The sequence below is a fragment of the Gymnoscopelus microlampas genome (genome assembly GCF_963454915.1).
Source record: "Gymnoscopelus microlampas genome assembly, chromosome: 5".
Taxonomy (NCBI): Eukaryota; Metazoa; Chordata; class Actinopteri; order Myctophiformes; family Myctophidae; genus Gymnoscopelus; species Gymnoscopelus microlampas.
Window position 1 is genome coordinate 13157347 of NC_139942.1, and position 22119 is coordinate 13179465.

The 22119-nt window shown below is 41.7% G+C and overlaps 3 protein-coding genes across 5 annotated transcripts in view; 1 reads left to right on the forward strand and 2 right to left on the reverse strand.

Annotated features, from left to right (window-relative positions):
* The window catches only part of LOC311046270 (uncharacterized protein), a 249409-nt gene that overhangs the window by 74034 nt on the left and 153256 nt on the right, over positions 1 to 22119 (reverse strand). The gene's annotated exons all lie outside the window — the stretch shown is intronic.
* The window catches only part of LOC311045925 (C-type lectin domain family 17, member A-like), a gene marked incomplete at its 5' end in the record, with an annotated part of 158061 nt that overhangs the window by 10040 nt on the left and 125902 nt on the right, over positions 1 to 22119 (reverse strand). The gene's annotated exons all lie outside the window — the stretch shown is intronic.
* LOC311045926 (E3 ubiquitin-protein ligase pellino homolog 1-like) lies at positions 14834 to 22089 on the forward strand (the record flags this gene model as incomplete). Its single annotated transcript, XM_084057998.1, has 8 exons — positions 14834 to 14916; positions 16358 to 16487; positions 16926 to 17027; positions 17834 to 17986; positions 19058 to 19246; positions 20509 to 20682; positions 20818 to 20851; positions 22043 to 22089. 8 exons carry the CDS (start codon positions 14834 to 14836, stop codon positions 22087 to 22089), a joined length of 912 nt encoding a protein of 303 aa, XP_083914124.1.

Genomic DNA, 22119 nt, shown 5'->3' on the forward strand with positions numbered 1-22119 from the left:
AAACAGCTGTGTGTAGGTACAGTAGGGGTCTGCTATCAGAATAGCCAAACCAGGGACCACATGTGCAACTAAATTGCACACATATGGGGCGCTACAGCAGTGTTACAGAATTGTAAAGCCATAACTCGCTAATAGGATGGGATTTTCAGGCTGCATATCAACCAGAAAAACCTAGTGTGTTCAAATAATGAATGAACTACTCAAGTTAATCATAGGACATTGTTATTTCTGCATACTGATACCTGTCTATCTCAGTTTGACAACAGCCAGATTTAATCAACTGAAAAGCCTTTGATCAGGCTGCATTGTCAAAGGACTGTGAATCAGAACTTTGGCCAAATACATAATCGGTTTGGGGGTCCTTGACATGAAAAAGCAGTCCTTCTCAAACATTATCAAGTCAAGGACCCCCGCATTGATTTGTATTTAGCCACAGACCCCTTATTCAAATATATGTTGTGCCAGGGACTTTTTGCAAGATGATACATTTTTTTTGGCTATTTGGCTATTGGCTATTTTCAAACAGCTGAGGTATAAAATAGGTTTAAAGTGGTTAAACTGATTTTGATGCTTTATTCATACATTTTCCTGGGGACCCCCTCGGAACCCCTTCAAGGAACCCTGGGGGTCCCTGGGCCCCACTTTCAGAACCACTGCCATAAAGGACCATACCTGCCAGTTTAACATGAGGGTCCTTTGTCATTCTTGAAAGCCATTTTTTATTTCTTTCCCATTATTGAAATATGGGTATATCCATGATTATTATTGAACGTCTGACACATAAATAATGAAATAATAATAAATAAGTGAGAACTACAAACCGTACCTCTGGCCTGACCTCTGGACTGGTGGAAATAAATATAAATCACATACAGGCTATACATACTGTATACAGTACAGTATGTGGCAACTGTGGACTGTAGCAGAGCTGCTCTTAGCACATGTTTCTATATTGGGTTCAATGAGAGCTTTGAGAGTACAATTGATCAGTGTTTAGCTTACATCTAATTAACATTATGAAGTAATTTGCTGAATAGTATACTAGTATTTTAAAGGTGTTCTAGTGATATTTCTAGGTTAAAACCAAAAAAAAAGTTATTAGTTAAAAGGTTAAAACTATATTCTGATAATCATTGATATAGAACAGGGGTGTCAAACTCATTTTGGGGTAAGGGCCACATTGGTCTAAAGGTGACTTGATGAAGGCCGTGACCAGTTGCAGACACGCATGTGCGCTCGCGCACGTTTTACTTACACAGCTGTCACAATTGGCTTTGTTTTTCAGCCTGTCCTCTCAGTCACTGCTACAACTGCCTTTACACATTTGATTTATTATTAAGAATTGTATTATTGGTATCACAGTTGTAGGCTACAATAAATGTTGTAAGAGAGGTGAAGAAAACATGCTATTTTTGTTTAAGGAGCCCCAATAAACCATTTTAAAATAGAATAATTACATTTGAAATACCGTCTCTGCTACAAATGTATACATGGGTACACAACCTTTCTTTATGCAGGCCTGCTTCCAACAATCAAACTCAGACTTTTTTGACAATGAATCACCATATTATGTCTAAATGCTTCCAAGAAATAACCACTTTTTTAAAGTTAAAAAACAACAACCTTTTTAATGATTGCCAAAATGGCAATTTTACCTGGGGTAGCCAGCGTGACATTTCATCTCAGTCACTTGCTGCTTCCAGGCACCTGACATCTCTTTTTGCATTAACCAACCTGTCAATGTCAGCGACCATGCCGTTTCTGAGCAGTTATTTTCATAATATTATATAACTCAGCTCCCAAGAGAAGAGTGCACATAAAATGAGGTAGAAACTGAGCTACACTTTCTAACCACTTGCCCACTGTACCAAGCATCAGAGACACATACTTTACACAGATTAATCACCCAAGGAGAGTTTGAAATCATGATTAACTAGAAAAAGTGCTCCTCGGAGCACAGGTCTCCACCAGGTCAGGTAGGTTATTGTGGGCCAGCAATGTTCGGAATTCGCCAATCTGGATCGAATGTGAAAAAACGGACGGATCCGTCTTGATCACTTTAGAGAGAATGTGTACCGATCTGCGAGATGTTTGGACACAATTTGTAAGTAAGTGAGTAATATAAAAGAAAGAATGTGCAAAAATCGGCCTCCTGGTGGCGTTATACAGTAGTAGGGCAATGTTAAAAGTGTGGCATTTGTTCTTCAACGTAGTGCAACTCTGCGTGCAAAGTTTCACCCCAATTGGACACTGCATTCATGATTTGCAGCATTTTGTTCAAAACGGGCCTTTGGCTCTATGCACAAGCTCTCCTCATATGCAGATGACCTTCTGTTGTACATTTCTGATCCGTCATCTTCTGTTCTTGCAATTTTACACATCCTAGAGCAATTCAAGAAACTCTCTGGTTACAAACTTAACCTCCAGAAGAGTGAATATTTCCCTGTTAACGCTCTGGCCGACAAGCTTCCTCAAACTCTCTTTCCCTTTAAAAAGGCTACGGAGGGATTTAAATACCTGGGAATATTCTTTACTAAAACTTTCATAGAGTTATTCGCAAAGAACATCAGCCCCCTGGTGGAACGTTTTAAGTCTGACTTGGCTAGATGGTCTACCTTGCCTCTCTCATTAGGACGTGTAAACTTGATAAAGATGGTGGTGCTGCCCCGTTTTTTGTATCCTTTTCAACATATTCCGATTTTCATCAGCAAATCTTTTTTTTATACTCTCGATCGGCTCATTAACTCATTTTTATGGTGTAATAAAAAGGCTCGAATCAGAGGCACGGTCCTTCAACTCCCAAAAACCGAGGGTGGTTTAGCGCTTCCCAATCTCCGTCAGTATTATTGGGCATCTAACATACATAAAATAACTTTCTGGAATACTAATTTGATTTTTGCAGTACAACCCCAATGGGCCAACATGGAGGGAGCTTCCTCGAATCTCTCTTTATGGTCGGTGGTCTGCTCTCAACTACCCCTCCCGGTTAAGCAAGCGTCCAAAAACCCTATCGTAGTTAATACATTAAAGATTTGGAACCAGTTTAGAAGGCAATTTGGTTTACACAGGTCCTCAAATCTAGCACCCGTATACAGGAATCACCATTTCCTTCCATCATGTACTGACCCTGTATTTCGGATTTGGGCAGACAAGGGTCTGCGATCCATCAAAGACCTTTATACTGACAATATCTTCTCCTCATTTGCAGCCCTGTCTGCTGAATTCGACCTCCCTAAATCTCACATGTTTTGCTTTTTTCAAATCAGGCATTTTGTGAAAAGTCAGAACCCTCAGTTCCCGAACCGGCCACCTGACTCGGTGATAGACTCCTTTTTATCCCTTAGAGCGGGTGACAGGAAGCTTACTTCAATTATATATGACACAATCTTTGCAGTTAATTCGACTCATTTAGATTCCCTGAGGGCTACCTGGGACCAGGACCTCGGTATCACCTTGTCCAATAATCAGTGGGACCATGCTATAGACCTGGTTCACAGTCACACCTCTTCTATTTGTGCAAGGCACAAACTATTGCAGTGCAAGATATTACATAGAGTCCATTATACCAATGCAAAGCTGGCCAGAATATACCCTGAGAGGTCCGATGCTTGTAATAGGTGTAAACAATCGCCAGCAGATTACATGCACATGTTTTGGTCCTGCCCTAAATTGTCAACATTTTGGTCAGAGGTGTTTAACACCCTTGGGGTAGTGTTGGGTGAACCAATTGACCCGGATCCCCTCACTGCTCTTCTCGGAACCACAGTAATGCCTGTTGTGCGCAATTCAGCACGCCGAGTTATTGCTTTCACGACCCTACTCGCTAGGAGGCTTATTCTCCTTAAATGGATACACCCCTCTCCTCCTACACACAATAGATGGATTCAGGAAATCCTATACTGTCTCAAACTTGAGAGGATCAGGTTCTCCCTTAACGGCTCTTTGGAGATGTTTCATAAAATTTGGCTTCCCGTTCTAGACCACATTGACACCCTAACTATGGTGGAAGAACCCACAAATTAGTGTCTCCCTTGAAGGAGAGACTAGACCAAACTCAAGTTCTCTCTTAACGACTCTTTTTACCATGTTTCTCCAAAGAATTTTAGTAACCCTTACCAGACCTCATTGGCACCCATATTACGAAATTAATTAGTGCTCTGTGCAGAGAACCCCCCCCCCCCCCCCTCCCCCCTTCTCTCCTTTCCCCTTCCTGGTATGATTGAGTGTCTTTGATTATTGTCTGTCTTGTTTGTTTTTATTTTAATTCTTATCATTTTCATGACCTCTCTTAACATGTACCATGATTACTTTACCCATTTTTATTGTTTGTTATAATGTGCTTTGTTTATTTGTGTTTTTTTGTCCAAAAAAATCAGACCTGTTTTTGTACTGCTTGACATGACTGACTTTAACTTGTCTGAAAAAAATAATAAAGAGATTTGTAAAAAAAAAAAAAAAAAAAAAAAAACGGGCCACTCCTACAAACTTTAGATGTCAATCTTAGCCAATCAGGATGGAATATGAAAAATCTAACAGAGCCGTCTTGATCACATGACTATAGAGATCATGTGTACCGATTTGCGTGAAATTTGGATAACATCTGAAGGATTAAATCTAAAACTGTGTTTTATGTAAGTCGGCCTCCTGGTGCCGTTGTAAAAGGCAGGTGTGAAAAATGCAGGGCAAACGTTTTTCTTTGGCCTCTAGGGAGTGTGCATACAAAGTTTTACACAGATCGGTGCAGTTATAGATAAAAAACAGAATCAGCCTGTTATAGCGCCACCATGAGGCTGATTTGATTTTTTTCTAGTGGCATTTCTTCCTTGGCCTAGTGGGAATGTGTGTGGAACATTTCACAGATATCGCACACCATGTTCATGATTTGAGTCATTTTGTTAAAAACGGAGCACACACACACACACACACACACACACACACACACACACACACACACACACACACACACACACACACACACACTTACAAAACCATAAGAGTTGTTCATTTGGTGTCAGAAATAGTTAGACTATATATCCACATTGGAAAGGTTAGCTTGGGATAAGCTTTTGCAAAGTTGGTGCACAAATAGCAGCTGTTTTTCAAAAGTGTCTTTTTTTTATGTACTGAACAGTGTTTCCACAATTAATTTACACCATTTCAAGTGTGTTTAAAGGTAATTGCTCTGTTTATATGTACAGTGTTTCTGCAGTTTACAATTTAGGCATTTTAGCAGATGCTCTTAATCCAGAGCGATTTACAGTAAGCAAGGAGATCACGAGGTAATACATCAAATGCATAGAAATAGTAATCTAGGATCATAGGTAAACCAATAACCTATCACCAGTCTAAACAGTAGAATGTCCAAGAAATCTATTTCTATGTAACGAGGTCACTCGATGCAGACAGTGCAGGAATACACACAATGATTAGTAGTCTTTAAGGTGGTTGTGTTCAGTTTGACAGAGTCAGAGTAGCTCACACATCTTGCTGCTGTGTTCGCCCAGCAGATATGGGAGTTTTTTGTCATTAGTGTTTTCAAACTCTCCTTGGGTGATTGTAATCTGTGGGATGTACAGTATGTGTCTCTGTGTGTCTTGGTACAGTGGGCAGGCGGTTAGGAAGTGTAGCTCAGTTTCCAGTTCATTTCGTGTGCAGTGGGTGCTGTCTTCTCTAGGGAGCCAGGTCTGCCTATGACGTACCCTTACCTACATGTACCAGAAAATGAACATTTTCATGGCTTTGTAAGTATATGGTTATTGCGAAATTGCCACAAAAAAGGGGGAAAAGGCAATCGCTAAAGACGAGGGATGTAGTCAAGCCGCTTGTACATACACATGCATATCAGTATGTCAGTATGTCAGTGGTGGTACTAAAAACATTTTAATAGGACAAGAATGGTGTCCTAGTACACACACACACACACACACACACACACACACACACACACACACACACACACACACACACACACACACACACACACACACACACACACACACACACACACACACACGCACAATTCAATTAAATTTTAATTCAACAGGCTTTATTGGCATGAGAAAACAATGCCAAAGCAAAAGTGGAACAATGCAATCAAAACAAACTAATGTATGTACAATAAAAAGGGAATAGAAATAATGTGTAACTTACAAGACCATAAGAATTTTGCTTTTGCTGTCAGAAATAGTTAGACTATATATCCACATAGGAAAGGTTATGGATAAGCTTTTGCAAAGTTGTGCACAAATAGCAGCTATTTTTTGTTAAGTACAGTGTTTTTACAATTCATTTACATTATTTTTTCAAAAGTGATTAAAGGTAATTGCTCTGATTGTATGTACAGTGTTTCTACAATTTACAATTTAGGCATTTAGCAGATGCTCTTAATCCAGAGCGATTTACAGTAAGCAAGGAGATCACGAGGTAATACATCAAATGCATAGAAATAGTAATCTAGGATCATTGGTAAACCAAGAACCTATTATATCCAATAAATCTATTTCTATGAACCTAGGTCACTCGATGCAGATAGTGCAGGAATACAGACAATGATTGTTCTGTTTGATATCCTTCTCTATCACAGAAGCTCAAAAATATTGCTGCAAGCACATTGTTGTACTGTACTTCGCCCAGCAGATATGGGAGTTTTTTTCAAATGTTCTTCCTTGGCCTTTAGGGAGTGCACATACGAAGTTTTACACAGATCGGTGCAGTTATAAGTAAAAACACAAATTGGCCTGTTATAGCGCCACCAGGAGGCTGATTTGAGTGGCATTTCTTCCTCTGCTTAGTGGGAATGTGCATGCAAAATTTCACGGAAATCACACGCTGTGTTCATGATTTGAGGCATTTTGTTCAAAACGGAGCAGTCCTGCAAACTTTGAGAGCCATTCTTAGCCAATCAGGATGAAATATGAGAAATCTGAATGACTTTAATGACTATAGAGATACTTTGTACCGATTTGGGTGATGTTTGGAAAACATCTGTAGGAGTACTGTAAAAAAAAAGAAGAAAGGTTTTGCAAAAAGCCGCCTCCTGGTGGCGCTATAACAGGCCCATGTGAAACATTTTGGGCAGAAGTTCTTCTCTGACATCCAGGGAGTGTGTGTGCACAGTTTCACTGCGATCATGCCAACGGTGCCGGAGATTAGCTGTTCACAAACGGAGGGGGCGACGAACACACACACACACACACACACACACACACACACACACACACACACACACACACACACACACACACACACACACACACACGGACGGACGGACACACACACGGACACGCAAACGGACACGGACACGGACACACACGGACACGGACACACACACACACGGACGGACAGAGAGGGTGCAAAACATACTCTCTCGCCAGGCCTTTCGGCCTGGCGGAGACAATGACAAAACACTCTCATATCTGCTGGGTGAAGTACAACATTGTGCAAAGCAGCAAGATGTGTGAGCTGTTGTGACAGGAGAAGGATTAATGGAATACATGTTTATGTCTGCCCTGTCTGCACCAAGTGATCTCCGTATATATATAGAAATAGTGTAAATACTACTATTATATACATAATGAAAACGTTGCTGCTATTTGTCCCAAAGGTTTTAGACAAAGTGAAGTGAATGCAAAACATTGAAACATTGATGCCATTTGTTTCAAATGTTTTTCCCAAGCTAACATCCTACTTGGATGTATAACTTTTTACTGACAGCAAATGCACAATTATATGGTTTTGTAAGATACTTTTCTATAAGTTGCAATGTAACACAGCGCTGTTTACACATGTCTTTATTCTTTGTTATAACGAGGGGTGGATTGTGTGATGTCGGGTTACACACACTCCATCTCTCTGTCCCTCTGTTGCTGTCACTCCCTCTCTCTCTTTCCATCTCTCTGTCTATGAGTGTGCGTGAATGTAGGAGCTGTGTGGAAGAGTCTTCATTAGTCTTTATAAACTGCACCAATGACACCGACATTACTTCCCCACCACAATGCTGGCATAACAAAGATGTGCTGGAAAATATATTTTTTACGTGCATGGATTATCAAGTTTGCCGTGTTGCGATTTCAGTGTCGGAGACAGGAGTGTTGTAATTGGTTAACAGCAGACCCCCTATGATGGATGGACAGTTTGCGCCTGATTGGCCAGTTGCAAAATAGGGATACCACGTTGAAAGTGTTTAAGGTTGTCTGTGACTTTTGTAAATATACTTCCAATGAAATGATTAACTAAACAACTACATTAGATCCATTAGAACAGTGGATCTCAAACTGTGGGTCGGGACCCAGGGGGGTCCCCACATTATTTTGGGGAGTCCCGGTACCCAAATGATTTGCTTAACTTAAGCAAATCTTGTAACTTTCCTCTTCTACCCCCTACCCCTTATTTGAACCCGCTTTCCCTGGAATTTTTACCATTGCGTTAATAGAGCCTGCCTGCTTGCTCAGGAGATAAATTGAATCTTGACCATGAGGTCAAAATTCGTGTCAGATTCTGTAGGTGAGACCTTTGACACAATCTAAATGTCTCAATAGAAGAGCAGGGAGACAAAATACAACCACCCCAATTGTTTAAGTTATATTCTATTACGTAACGTACTCTATGGTAGAGTCTCTACCATACAGATTGGACAAAATTACATTTTATTCATAAAAAGAAGTTACAGAGTGCCAACTATTATGTAATGTGCAACATTGTTTTCTCACTCAACAGCAAACAAACCAACATACAATATAAGTGTATACAGGGTACCTGCATATTTCTAAAGGGACAATTTAAGGACTTTTAATACTTCTGAAATGAATAAACAAACTATACTATAAAAATCGACAAACTTTGGCCAAATTGTGAAATATTACCTAAGAAAGAGGCCCACTTTTTGGAAATAGCCATGTGAGGCGTTGTGTACATATAGACCGTCAATTTTTGACAATATTTATCTGTGGAACCGATAAACGAAATAAAGAAAATGTAATGCCTCGACTATGCTTAAGCATGCTGCTAGCTCAGAAATTAAGCACCAACTTGGCTTGACACTTTTAGTTACAGAAGAAAAAAAGTTTGCGTCCATCGCGGACAGAGCTGCCACCCTATGCCACCCCCTAAACGCCACTCCTGGATTCCTATTTCGGTGTTAAAGAGCCACCCCATGGCTCTTGTTTTCTTGTGGCATTTTTGTGGGTCGTAGGACCCACAAAAATGGCAAAAAAAAGGGCAAACAGCTTAATACTGTAATAAGGTGAAGGTGGTGTTGTCAAAATGGCAATGGGAACGGCTGGCGATGTTGGAGAGTTGTTGTGGCCATTAAAGAATAACACCCATCAAACGTCTTTAGATGATTTAGAACACTGTTTTCTGCGTTCTTAAATTTCTGCTTGTACAAATTATCTTTATCAGACGTTTCCATCTTGAGTTTTATGTGCTGTTTTCCTTCCCCATGCCTCACCAGGCAGCGTTGTGGGGTCGCCAGTTGAAATTGTGTACCCGACCTTTTGCACACGGCAACAATGGGGAGGCTCGCTTTGTGGGTAGGCACTTTGGGAGATACAGACACACAGTCTTATTGTGTGGATATAGACTTAATAAACATCATTATCATCTCTTTGACAGGTGAGTTACTGCGCCGTTTGGTGGTGACCCCAATTTTGTCGGGAGTCTTGCATGGTGACGCACGCACAGCCTCGTGGCCACAGGGGTAATCCAGTCAACAAAAAGGAATATTTGTGCGAATCCGTGGCATCTATGTGTGTGTATGATTGGTTGTACTGTATGTGTGTGTGTCGTGTGTGTGTCGTGTGTGTGTGTGTGTGTGTGTGTGTGTGTGTGTGTGTGTGTGTGTGTGTGTGTGTGTGCGCGCGCGCGCGCGCGTGCGTGCGTGCGTGCGTGCGTGTGTGCGTGTGATTATTTGTGTACTGTATGCGTGTGTGTGAGCTGACTCAGTAATCTTACCAGCCGGCCCGCCTGAAACCGTCAGCATCTTTCTTCCCAGCAAAGTTTTTCAACTGTGCCACTGCCAGATTTAAACTGTGTCGAACATTAGTGTAACAGCCCACGCACTTAGAATACAGATTTGTTTTTGAGTGCGGGCCAAATGGCCTCTATATTTTATGAGCCTTCGCTCTACCAACGCACCGTCTTGAGACTAATTATCATGGTCGCACTCAAACACAAAGCTCGTTTATTATTGCATTGACATCACATTTGTTTTTTGGCCCGGCCTACATGGCAGGGACTTCGCGACAAAACAAAGCCTGGAATCATGTCCGGGGACTTGACATAGCATTAACTCGGACGGCGTATGCGTTTTCCTCCAGCTACGATGCTACGGTGTCGTAGTCAGAAAGGTCGTCTGCGGTAGGATGAAAAAGTCCCTGCGGTGCTCTGTCTCCATGGAAAATGCGCTTCTGCTTGCGGGGGATGAGCTAGTAAAACATCGAATAGTCACACTTTATTCCTGGGAAGTTGTTCGCTTCTCTCGGCCCTGACCTAGAAATGCCTTATCATGTCTCTGCGTTCTACTTAGGGTTAGTGACACTGAGTACATGCATGGCTGTGTGTGCAAGTGTGTACAGTATGTGTATGCATGTGCGTGTGTGTGCGTGTGTGTGTGTGTGTGTGTGTGTGTGTGTGTGTGTGTGTGTGTGTGTGTGTGTGTGTGTGTGTGTGTGTGTGTGTGTGTGTGTGTGCTAATATGACAATACTTTACCCCTGCTTGAGTATTGAATGAACTAGAAGCTCGCCCCCGCTACGCGGGGGCTCGCGTCGAGCCCGCGGCCACGCCCACGTAGCGCCCGCGGCCACTTGGCAACTCATATAAGTGGCGTAGCGTCATGAGGGTCAGTGGGGCCGTGGCTCGGTCAGTGAAGACCCTGTAGTGCGGATGATATGTGGCATAGAGGGGCAGATTGTAAATCCCCAGAGGAAACATCCGTGGGCTACCATTGGTTCAGCGATGTGTGCGGTCGCCCTGCGGCCCCTCCTCCTCCACCAATGTGCAGTATTGAGAGCCCTGACGTCACAACAATTGGAGCGATGGGCACTGCACTGTGGTTGGTTAGGGTACACCTAGGGCCCAGGTAGAACCCAGTTAAAGCCTGCATGGGCAAACCCAGGTAGGACCCGCCTTGGTCCCACATAAACATGGGTAGTTGGGGCCCACCTAAGGGCCAGGTAGAAGCTACTTATAGCCTGCATGGGCATCGCAGTTGGGACTGAAGTGGATGCCGCTGACATTGCTGACATGGGGTCCATATGGTTTAGCCCACCTTGAAACCATATGGGAACTACGCTGGCATGCTGGCTGTAATGCAAACGCTGCATCATACCTGCAGTGTGTAGTTTGATGTTGTGTGTGTAGCAGATATACCTGCAGTGTGTAGATCAATATCCATATGAAAGTCAATGCCCAGCAGTGTTTTTTTTCCCCAGCAGAGTTTCTAGTGTCTCTGTCTCTCTCTGGAAGAGGTTGCACATGAACTCTGCAGCCGCACTGAGGCGCTCCAACACAAACACTCTGACATTAAGCTGCTTCACACAACAAACATCAGCACGACGCTGCTGTTTGTCCAAAAGACACAATATCTCCTCTCCCACCGACGTCATGTGTTCATTTATCGACAGCCGTACAGACTCCTTTTGACACATTTTACCTCGTTTATCCAGCTCTCACTGACTCATCGGGCTGTTATTTTGCTGCGATCAAGTCAACGATGTGAGAGATTAGCTATCACAGACGGACGGACAGGGGGTGAAACATAGTCTTGCGCCATGCCTTTCGGCCTGGCGGAGACAATAAAAAAAGGAAAGTAAAGGAAATGAGCATTTCTGCAACAAAAGTAGTCAACAAACTATACTATGAAAACATGGGCCACATTGTCAAAGAATGTAAGAAAGAGGCAGTCATGTAGAAAATAGCCGATCTACAAGCTTACAAAGCCTCTCAACGTGAGGCGTTTTGAGCTTGTAGATCGGCTATTTTCACAATATGTACTTGTGGAACGGAGTCAAACAGAATGGGGGGGTCCCCAGATCAAGTACGTTTATTGGGGGGGGGGGGGGCGGCGTGAAAGGGTTGATAAGCACTGCTGTAATCGGAGCGAAATTATCTGAAAGTACTACATGACCATAATGCAGCCTAACATGCGTTGCACGGGGCGGTCCTGCCATTACGTTAGTTACTGTAGTTGCTGTGGAGCTACATAGTTCTCCAGAAGACACACACAAACATACACCATCTACAATGGACTAACTGAGCAGCAATATTGACATTCACCACACGAACGTGCATTGTTGACAAAGTGATTGCACAGCCGCTGCAGGCATGACAACCACGTTAGCGTTAGCGACATGGCAGCTATCACAGCGCCCTGTCCGTCGTCGCTGGGACTAACTGTGATGGCTACAGCAGTAACAGCAAGCTGTCTGCGATGCCATTGTCTGGAGACTGCTCTTAGCGTGACACGACCAATGAGAGTGAGCGCTGTAGTTGTTGCTAAGATACGGTGGCGTCTCTGCCCCATAGCTTGTAGATCTCTCACGCATGATTGGCGTAGGCTGCGTTGCCAGGTCTGACTGTTTGTATAAGCGATTTTGGGCTTATTTGGGTGCACTTTTGGGCTCGTTTCCATAGACCACGGCAGCGCTTATTTCTTTCCCGTGACCGATGTGGCAAAAAAAGTGCAAAACGAACCATCCGGAAGTAAATTGCGAGATGAAATATGCGTTATTATGAATCCCACGCCGCGTCCTGGATTTAGACCCGCCTTACGTGTCTGATTGGCTCCCCGGCAGGCATAGTTTTACTGAGGTTAGGGTTAGGGTTAGGGTTAGGTTTAGGCATAGTCTTACTGAGGTTAGGGTTAGGGTTAGGGTTAGGTTTAGGCATAGTTTTACTGAGGTTAGGGTTAGGGTTGAGGTTAGGTATAGGCATAGTAGCAAAAACGAGAACTGTCACTCACAGCGACTACTGACCAATCACAGCGCCCGCTCAGCGGGTTTGCCACGACGCGGTGTGGGAATCATAATAACGCATGAAATATATAGCACTTTTTGATTATTAGAGAAGGAGACACATGTGAAGGTTGAAAATGAAAGGTAGGAGATTATATAGTTTTTCATGAGGGATTTTTGTAGCAAGTTGTGAGAGAATTGGGCCACTCCTGTGGGCGGGGGGCTGATTAGAACCATTGGGGTTTGAAAGGAGACGCTCTCTGTTTGAGTGGAAAGATTGTACCTACGTATTTTTTTTGCATTGTCTTGCTCCACTTTTTCTTTGGCAATATAAAGATATGCTCAAGCCAATGAAGCGCCTTTGAATTGAATTGAATTGATTTGAATTGAGAGAGAGAGAGATAACCCTTTGTTCATGCTGACTGTCAGAGAACTGTACATGATTGAATCAGAGAGAAAGAGAGAGCAGCACATATAAATAGCACTTCATGAACCTCAGTTCAGACATTGCGGCTTGAGGACTTGACCAAACGGATGAGCTGTTACTACAATATATATATATATATATATAATTACTACAAAACTTACTTTTGAGAAGCTGTTAGTTTCTTCTACCCAGCCGTTGTTGGATATACTACTCAAGATAAGTCAAGTAAGTAAGAAAAGAATTGTCTTGGGTTTTTCCTTTTGCCATTTAAGTAATTGTTTTGTGTTGTTTCGTATGCACACACACACACACACACACACACACACACACACACACACACACACACACACACACATACACACACCTCAGTGAACTTGTATTTATTTCAGCAGTTATTTCATGTAAGTAAATGTAGAGCTTCACTGCAGGCGTTGCTTCTGATTTTTTTGTCTGAAATACAAACTAAACATTGTTGCTAGTGCGTCTATAGGCTATACTAGCTCACACAATCCACATGTCTCTTGTGTGTCAGGCCGGTTTGGCAATATTGTACTTTTTACTCAATTATTTGAACATTTTATTTAAAAGTTACTTTGTAGATTTAGATGTATTATTACAGATCTTCAAGCTCACAACACCTCGCGTTGTGACGCATTGTGAGCTTGTTGATCTGCTACCTTTGAAATATTTTGAGTTTTATACTTTTGATAAAAGTATATTTTGATGCCAATACTTTTGTACTGAGTACAATTTTGAATACAGGACTTTTACTTATACTACTATAATACAGAGTATTTCTACATTGTGGTTTTGATACTTTTACCTACGTAAAAAATCAGAGTACTTCCACTTAAACTAACAGATATCTGTCCGCATCTGCAACATTGGTTAGCTTGTTTAGTCTGCCTCCAATTTTCCGTTTATATACATAATTCCGATTCATTCCAATTTGTCTATGTTTGTGGGGGTGATATCTGAAGATCTTACAGAATGCTTATTGCTGAATAATTGTGGTATGTCAATTTTAAAGTAACAACCACAATAACTGCAAAAGTATCTACAGTTGGGTTTTAGATCGACCTACATCAGAATTTTATAAAAGTGACACTTGTATTAACCACTTTAAATGTGACGTCCCTATTTGTAGAGGGACATTTTCAAACATTTTCATAATATTGAAAAATAAATATTTAGATTAACAAGCTTCGGGATTTGGTGCGGTGTGGGCGTGAAGATTTAGGCTATTTTTGCCGTACACTGAAGTATAAACAGGGCTTAAGTGGTTAAAGAGAGAATGCCTCATTTTAGAATTAAACCTAACACGTGTTTTTCCTGTGATGTCTGCAGGTTAAGTGTGGCGTAAAGGACAGCAACAACCACTAGACTTTGAAGCAGGTGACAGAGTGATTCGCTATCGGAGAGCACTGCACCACCCTTCCTCGGAAGGAAGCACCGATGTCGCAGTGGCAAGAAAATATGTCCTGCTCACCGGCCTCCATCAAAGGCCCAGTCAAATATGGGGAGCTCATTGTCCTGGGGTATGAAACGTTCATTTATTAATATTCATTGAATAAGCTCTATGCACAGCTGCCAATTCCTTCCAGTGTCCGGGTGCTGATAACTCTGAAAGTTAGGGGGGGATTTTGAAATAAAAAAGTTTGACATATCTGTGCTACACTAAATGGAACGGAGCATTCATTAGAATCATTGGTACACCTATGAAAGAATTAAGAAAGCCGCCCAATGTCTTTCCAATACAGTTGCTGTGCATAGAGCCTATTGACCATGTTCCCACTGCGGTCATGCCAGTCATCATTTGGTCACTCATCACTTGGTGACGTACTGTACAATAAGAGCTAAATGGCCATTGTGTGAATGTGCTCAGTGGTTTTGCTAAAACACACATGGCTCTTGTACAGCATCGTCTAGAGTTAGACTTTAAAGGGTTGTAAGTGATATGTGTTTGTCTTTGGTTTACTGGAATGCTTACATTGACCTTCAACTACTGATTGGCATTTGTGACTAATTCCACCTTAATCGAGGGGATTTCAATTCCTTTTTAGTAAAAACGAAACAAAAAAAATGAAGAAAATAATAACCGTCCCTTACATCAATGAAGCTATCAATATTCTTATTTTGTCAGTTGTTGGCTTCAAATAGATTAAAAGTTCTGAAGAAAACAAAAAAAGTGAACCTTGCAGGTGACAGTGGTTTTGCTTTGACCAAATTTGACTACTCAAGCAAATAAATGCAGTGTGTAGGTTTTACATTCATTACTGTCGTTAAAATAGCCAATCTACAAGCTCACAGGGCTCCCATTGTGAATTTGTTGATCGGTTGTTTTCGCTATTTTGTAAAATGTTGGAAAGTGAAAGTGGTTAAGTTTGTGTGTTGGTTATTGACAAGAACTTGTGACTTAATAATAACTATAGATTCATTTATACTGAAAAAATAGGGTTTGGGACATGTCAGGTTTCCACCCGACAGTGACCATGTTGTAGTTTGAGTGGGAATTGTATAGTGTAGAGACAGATGGCTAGTTTAAGGGCAAGAGTCAGGGATCAGTATTAACTTGTCGGTTTACCAGCCACCATGGTGGGTAAAACCACAGTGAACTCTGCTTGTGTTTACTGCCAGCTCTGGTTGTGCAAAAAATGCAAGAAATAAGTGGTTAAGTGGTAAAAAGTGTGCCACATAAGTTCAAAGAAGAAGCGTTGTCAGTGAAAATAAACAAATGGGGACTTGTGGAAATGTTGGCAGACGTAACCTCGCAGGCCAAACACAAAGTGTTATAATCTATGTACTGTACATCATATAACCTGGCCAGGTTGATCCTATGACTCTTTGCCATGAAGCTCCATATTACAACACTGCCCACGCATACTTGCTGTTCCAAAGATTTGAAACCAAACTAAACTTGTCACAAACTTACTTTATTAACCACAGCGCTCCCACCACTGTTTCATCTTCTCTTCACAGGTACGATGGCTTCCTGCCCAACGGGGACGAGGCCAGGACAAAAAGCCACTTTGCTTTGTGCCAGAGAGCCACGGCCAACGGTGTGAAACCAAGCACTGTACACATGGACGGCACTCCAGAGGCAGCAAAGGTACAATCAGTGGTGGAAGAAGTACTCAGATTTGGGACTTTAGTAAAAGTAACAAAACCACAGTGTAAAACATACTTTCTTACTTGAGTAAAAGTTCAAAAGTATTAGCATATTATATTAGCAAAAGAAAACTTTTGCTATGCTGACAAGTCTTAAGTGTTTGAGTTCAGCGTGACTTGTAAAATAGTGATTGTGCATAAGATGGTGGCGTTATTACTTGATTTCCACCTAAGACCTGCAAATAATTGTAGTGGAGTAAAAGTACAATATTCGCCTCTGAGATGTAGTGGAGTAGAAGTAAAAGTATTGGAAATTGGAAATACTCAAGTAAAGTACAAATACCTCAACATTTTACTTAAGTACAGTATTTAAGTAAATGTACTTAGTTACTTTCCACCACTGGATGTTTCTAACAGTGAACTTCTCTGTGTTCCATAGGCTATCAGCATCATGGACCAGCACAGCATATCCTACACTCTCTCCCAAGCCTCCATGGTGGTGGTGGAATACGGTCCTGACAGCAATACGGACATGTTTCAGGTCTGTAGGATCCAACATGCATACATTATGCTTTGCACTATATAAACCAGTGATTCAGAACCATGTTGGCCGTGAGGATATTGCTAGTGGGCCCCCACATAATTGCCAAAACGCTAAGATTGTATTGAAAATATAACCAATACATATATCAATGAATAGGAACTTAAAGTATGCTACGTTAGTTGCCACTAGCCTCGGAAACCTATGCCTTTTGTTTTGTTACAAAAGAAAAAAAGGCTGGGCGAGCCATGCAGGAACGATGGTCTTAGGACCTTGTTATCTCCTAACCAATCAGAGTGCAGAGGGATGTTGCTCTAAATTTGGTGACGTCAGCACAAATGGGGGGGGGGGGGGGGCATAGATTGGTGAAGCAATAGGAAGCGCCGCATGAATCCGGGCGGCTGGGTTTGGATCCGCCCTTCAAGACCATCGATTCGGCTCGTTCTTTCAGTCTAGTTGCCACTGATCCAAGGTGGAACACAGTCGATTGATTGATCATTAAAAATGCTGTATTCTGATAGTTATAGAGTGTTTGTTCAGTAAGAATCCGGTCTCTCCAGCTCTTTAGTGAAAACAACTAAACAATATTGGAACTGGAACATTTGAAGCTGATGAATAATTGTCTTCTCTCCTGATTGGCGGATAAGCAGGGTTAAGTGTCCTGCTAGGAATCAACCCTGGGACCTTTTGTTTCCAAGGCAGCCTCTATACCCATTCAGCTATCGCCACCCTCCTATAATGAGTAACTATAATGACATGACATCCCCAAAATAATGTGCAACCCCTTGTGTGTTTGTCTATAACAGATTGGGCGGTCCACGGAGAGTCCCATTGACTTTGTGGTGACGGACACAGTGCCCGACAGCCAGTCCTGCCGCATCATCTGCCAGAGGAGCCCGCCCTATGCCGCGCACATCTATGCCGGCGGCTTCGACTCCTCCAAGAACATCTTCCTGGATGTAGGTTATGAAATGTCAGATGAAATGTCTCATACACAATTGTGTTTGTATGACTGTGCAGGGAATCATAACTTGTTGTCTCCGCCAGGCCGAAGGCTTGGCGAGAGAGTATGTTTTACCCTCCGTCCGTCCGTCCGTGTGTCCGTGTGTCCGTCCGTCTGTCTGCGACCAGCTAATCTCCGCCACCGTTGGCCCGGTCGCTGTGAAACTGCACACACACACACCCCTTTGATGCCACAAGCAGAACCTCTGCCCCACATTTTTCAGATCAGCCTGTCATAGCGCCACCATGAGGCCGACTTTTGCAAAACACATTTTTTGCTATTACTCCTACAGATTTTGTCCAAAAAACACGCAAATCGTTACACAGTATCTCTATAGTCATGTGATCAACACGGATCTGTCTGATTTTCCATATTCCATCCTGATTGGCTTCCAAAGTTTGCAGGATTGGTTCATTTTGAACAAAATGCCTCAAATCATGAACGCAGCATGCGATTTCCATGACATTTTCCACAGAGATTCCCACTTGGCCCAGGAAGAAATGCCATCCTTTTCACATTGGCCTGTTATAGCGCCACCAGCAGGTCTAATTTAGCAAACCACATTTTTGGAACAAAATGCCTCAAATCATGAATGCAGTGTCCGATTGTCGTGCAAGGCCTAAGAAGAAATGCCACCCTTTTCACATTGGCCTATTATAGCGCCACCAGGAGGCCACAATAATCTACCTGACCTGGCGGAGACTTGTGCTCCGAGGAGCACTTTTTCTAGTTTGATATTGATTCATCCGTTATGAACAAATGCATTCAAAATGAAAACCTGGAAAATAGGCAATTACAGCGCGTTGCAATGTGATGTGTTGTGAGCTTTTAGATCTGCTACTTTTGAAAAAAGTTTGGTACTTCTCCTTACTATAAGTACACGTATTTCAATGCCGATGCTTTTGTATTAAAAGTAAATATTTAAATACAGTACTTTTACTTGTTGTAACATAGTATTTTGTGGTATTGCTGCTTTTACTTTGGTAAAAAATCTGAGGATTCTTTCACCACCTTCCTCCCCCTGCAGGAGAACTCAGTTAAATGGAAGACGCCTGATGGACAGATGGACGGACTGACCACCAACGGCGTGCTGGTGATGCACCCGCACCATGGCTTCACTCAGGACTCCAAGCCCGGCCTGTGGAGGGAGATCTCGGTGTGCGGCAACACCTTCACCCTCCGGAAGACCTCCTGGGATCAGCAACGGGGGAAAATGGTGAGGACTATATACAGTATACATGTTCACAACAAAGAGTACACGTGCACAGACAAATGATCAAAACAAAATAAATCTAGAATAGTTGGCAGTGCACGTCATTGTGCGAAATCAAAGATACAGAAATCAGACGGTCACACAAACTTCCGTTCTGACGATTTAGTGCACCACATGCCTCCCTTTTTGCCATACATAAATAAAGAAGCAAACGATAAAGCACACACATCCATTCACTAATAACCAGGTGCTGGGCTGAGTTCAGAATCCAAAGAAAATAAGTTTTGCAATAAAGTTAGCTTTGGAGCATCACCCAGTGTCTCATACATAAATACACACATGACCCTGGTAGAAGATCACATAATAATAAAAGTGTTACTCTGCATCGCTGATTTGCGCAACATGCAAATTTTGATTCATCTTGTGACTTGTACGCCCTTGCTGAACGTGAAATTAGAATAAGCCAAGCGTGTTGCTTGGTGGGTGTTGTGTGCCATATTATTATTATTATTATTATTCATGCTAATATTATTATTATTATTAATGTTAAAATTATCATTATTATTATTATTATTATTAAGAAATCGGAATGGGACATTTCAACAGATATATTGGCATGAAAATAAGCTTAGTAGTGTAAGTGTAAATATGAGTAGTGTAAATATTTTGCATGTATTTCCTATTTTAGTTTGTGTTGGGGTCAGGGGGTCAGGTCAGGGGGTCCAAGAGACCCTTATTACATTCTCTGTATGTACATTTGATATTTGCATGTTGGTTTAATTTAAACCCTATACTTAATTGACTGGGGTCCTCCAGGGGTCTATAGTTTGTCCCCTCCCTCTTCCCCTCTACACCAAATCCTTTGGCCTATTTTGATCGAATGTTGGCCTATTATGACATTCCCAGAATAGGAATGCTCGGGTTCATGGGGTTAATATCAGCTAGGCCTAACCATCAATTTATTGAGTTATAACCCATGTACCCATTGGGTTTTGCCATTTTAGTTGTATTATAGAAATTGAATTGTATAAATGTATTAATCTTGATTGATTCATTTATTTGTATTTCTATGTACTGTATGTCTGTACCCTCCCCCAAACACATTTGCACAAGCACTCAAAGTACCACAAAATGGAAATAAGCTCTCAAGCTTCTTCTGTTTAGTTTTATGCTTTGGACAAAGCATGTTCAAATCTATGTTCATCATATATATTTGCATTCTTGTCTACAAAAAACATCAACCAAATCTTATGTTCTCCGTCCAGGTGGACAGTGAGTCTCAGGAACTGGTGGACGGCTCGCTGATCGACCTGTGTGGTGTAACCCTTCTGTGGCGCACGGCCGAGGGCCTGGCGCTCATGCCCACCATGGAACACCTGGAGGTCCAGCGCCAGGAGCTTTACGCCGGGCGACCCTGTTTTGTTTACAAAGCCCAAAAAGTAAATTTGTTTATATGTTCTCGCAATTATTTGAACAACTACTAATCATCAGCTATAATGATGGTGAGAGCTCATACTGTACAATACCATACTGTGCATGTTGTTGAAATGAAATAACATGACTGTGTTCAACAGGATGGTGCTGGCATCTTGAAGGATCCACAAAGAGGTGAGCTTTTATTGTCCTTCAATATTTCAATGCTTGATGAGGTATCATTATCATTAGGGGGCCAAGCACGTAGTGCCGTGGTCCCCTATTGTTTTTGTTGGTTCTATTATTCTTCCGGCGTTTTAGTATTTGCCTAACCATGCAGTTGTTTTTTTAACGAAACTCTGCAATATGGTAGAGGGCTATGTCAAATGGCGAAGACACAAAACCCTCTACCATTGGCCAAAGGGTGCTGCTATAGCACTCAATTGAAAATGCAAACTTTGAACCGGTATAACTCATACCCTGTGTGAGCTATACCATGAAACTTCAATACACATATGTCTCCTCATGGCGAACAACTTAACCTCTTTGACTTTTGACCTCTGACCTTTAGATCTCCCACCATTTTGAATTATATCAGTTAAATTCTAACTTGTCTTGGGGGGTTTGATCAATCTGCACAAAACCTTCTACACAGGGCTTGATTAACACCCCTGGGGGCCCCTGGGCACTGAAGCTCCAGAGCCCCCCACCCCTGTGTGCGTGCACATACATGCACACACCACATACTGTATTCAAGCCATGATTAAACCCAATCTTAATCATTTGAGCTTAGAAACTGTGTATCATATCGAGTCCATCTTACACCTATTGCTCAAAGGCTGCAGTCCATGCCTATACAACACAGTCTATACAGTGCTATTCAGTTTCATAGACCAACAACAGCTATTTCTTCACTCACAATATATACAATGGCTTAAATCATTCCAAGCAATTATATGACTGCAAGCAACAATGCAAATATAATAATGCAACACAGTAAAGGGGCTTACAACTAAAGTTACAGCCAGTATCCACTGGCTAGCATTCATAAGAATGGAAATTCATATTATTATTATTATTATTATTATTATTAGTATTACCCTTATTATTATTATTATTATTACCCTTATTATTATTATTATAATAATTATTATTATACCTCAAAGCTGTTGATGCTGGAAGCTCAGAGATGAAGTTATGAACATAGAACACATTCTCACAAGTGAACATACTGAAAGCTTATTAGAACCAGTAAACTTGTGACTGAACACCTCAAAGTTTATTACACTTACTTTCAGGGAAACATTTGTTATGACTAATTATATTTAAACAACACAGCATTGAGTTTACTGTAATGGTTTAACCTGTATTTGTTTATACAAATAGGTTCCTCCGATGAAGTTAGCATCAAGAACACGGCTGAGGTAAGATAACTAACTGTATTTGGTGTCACAAGACATTCA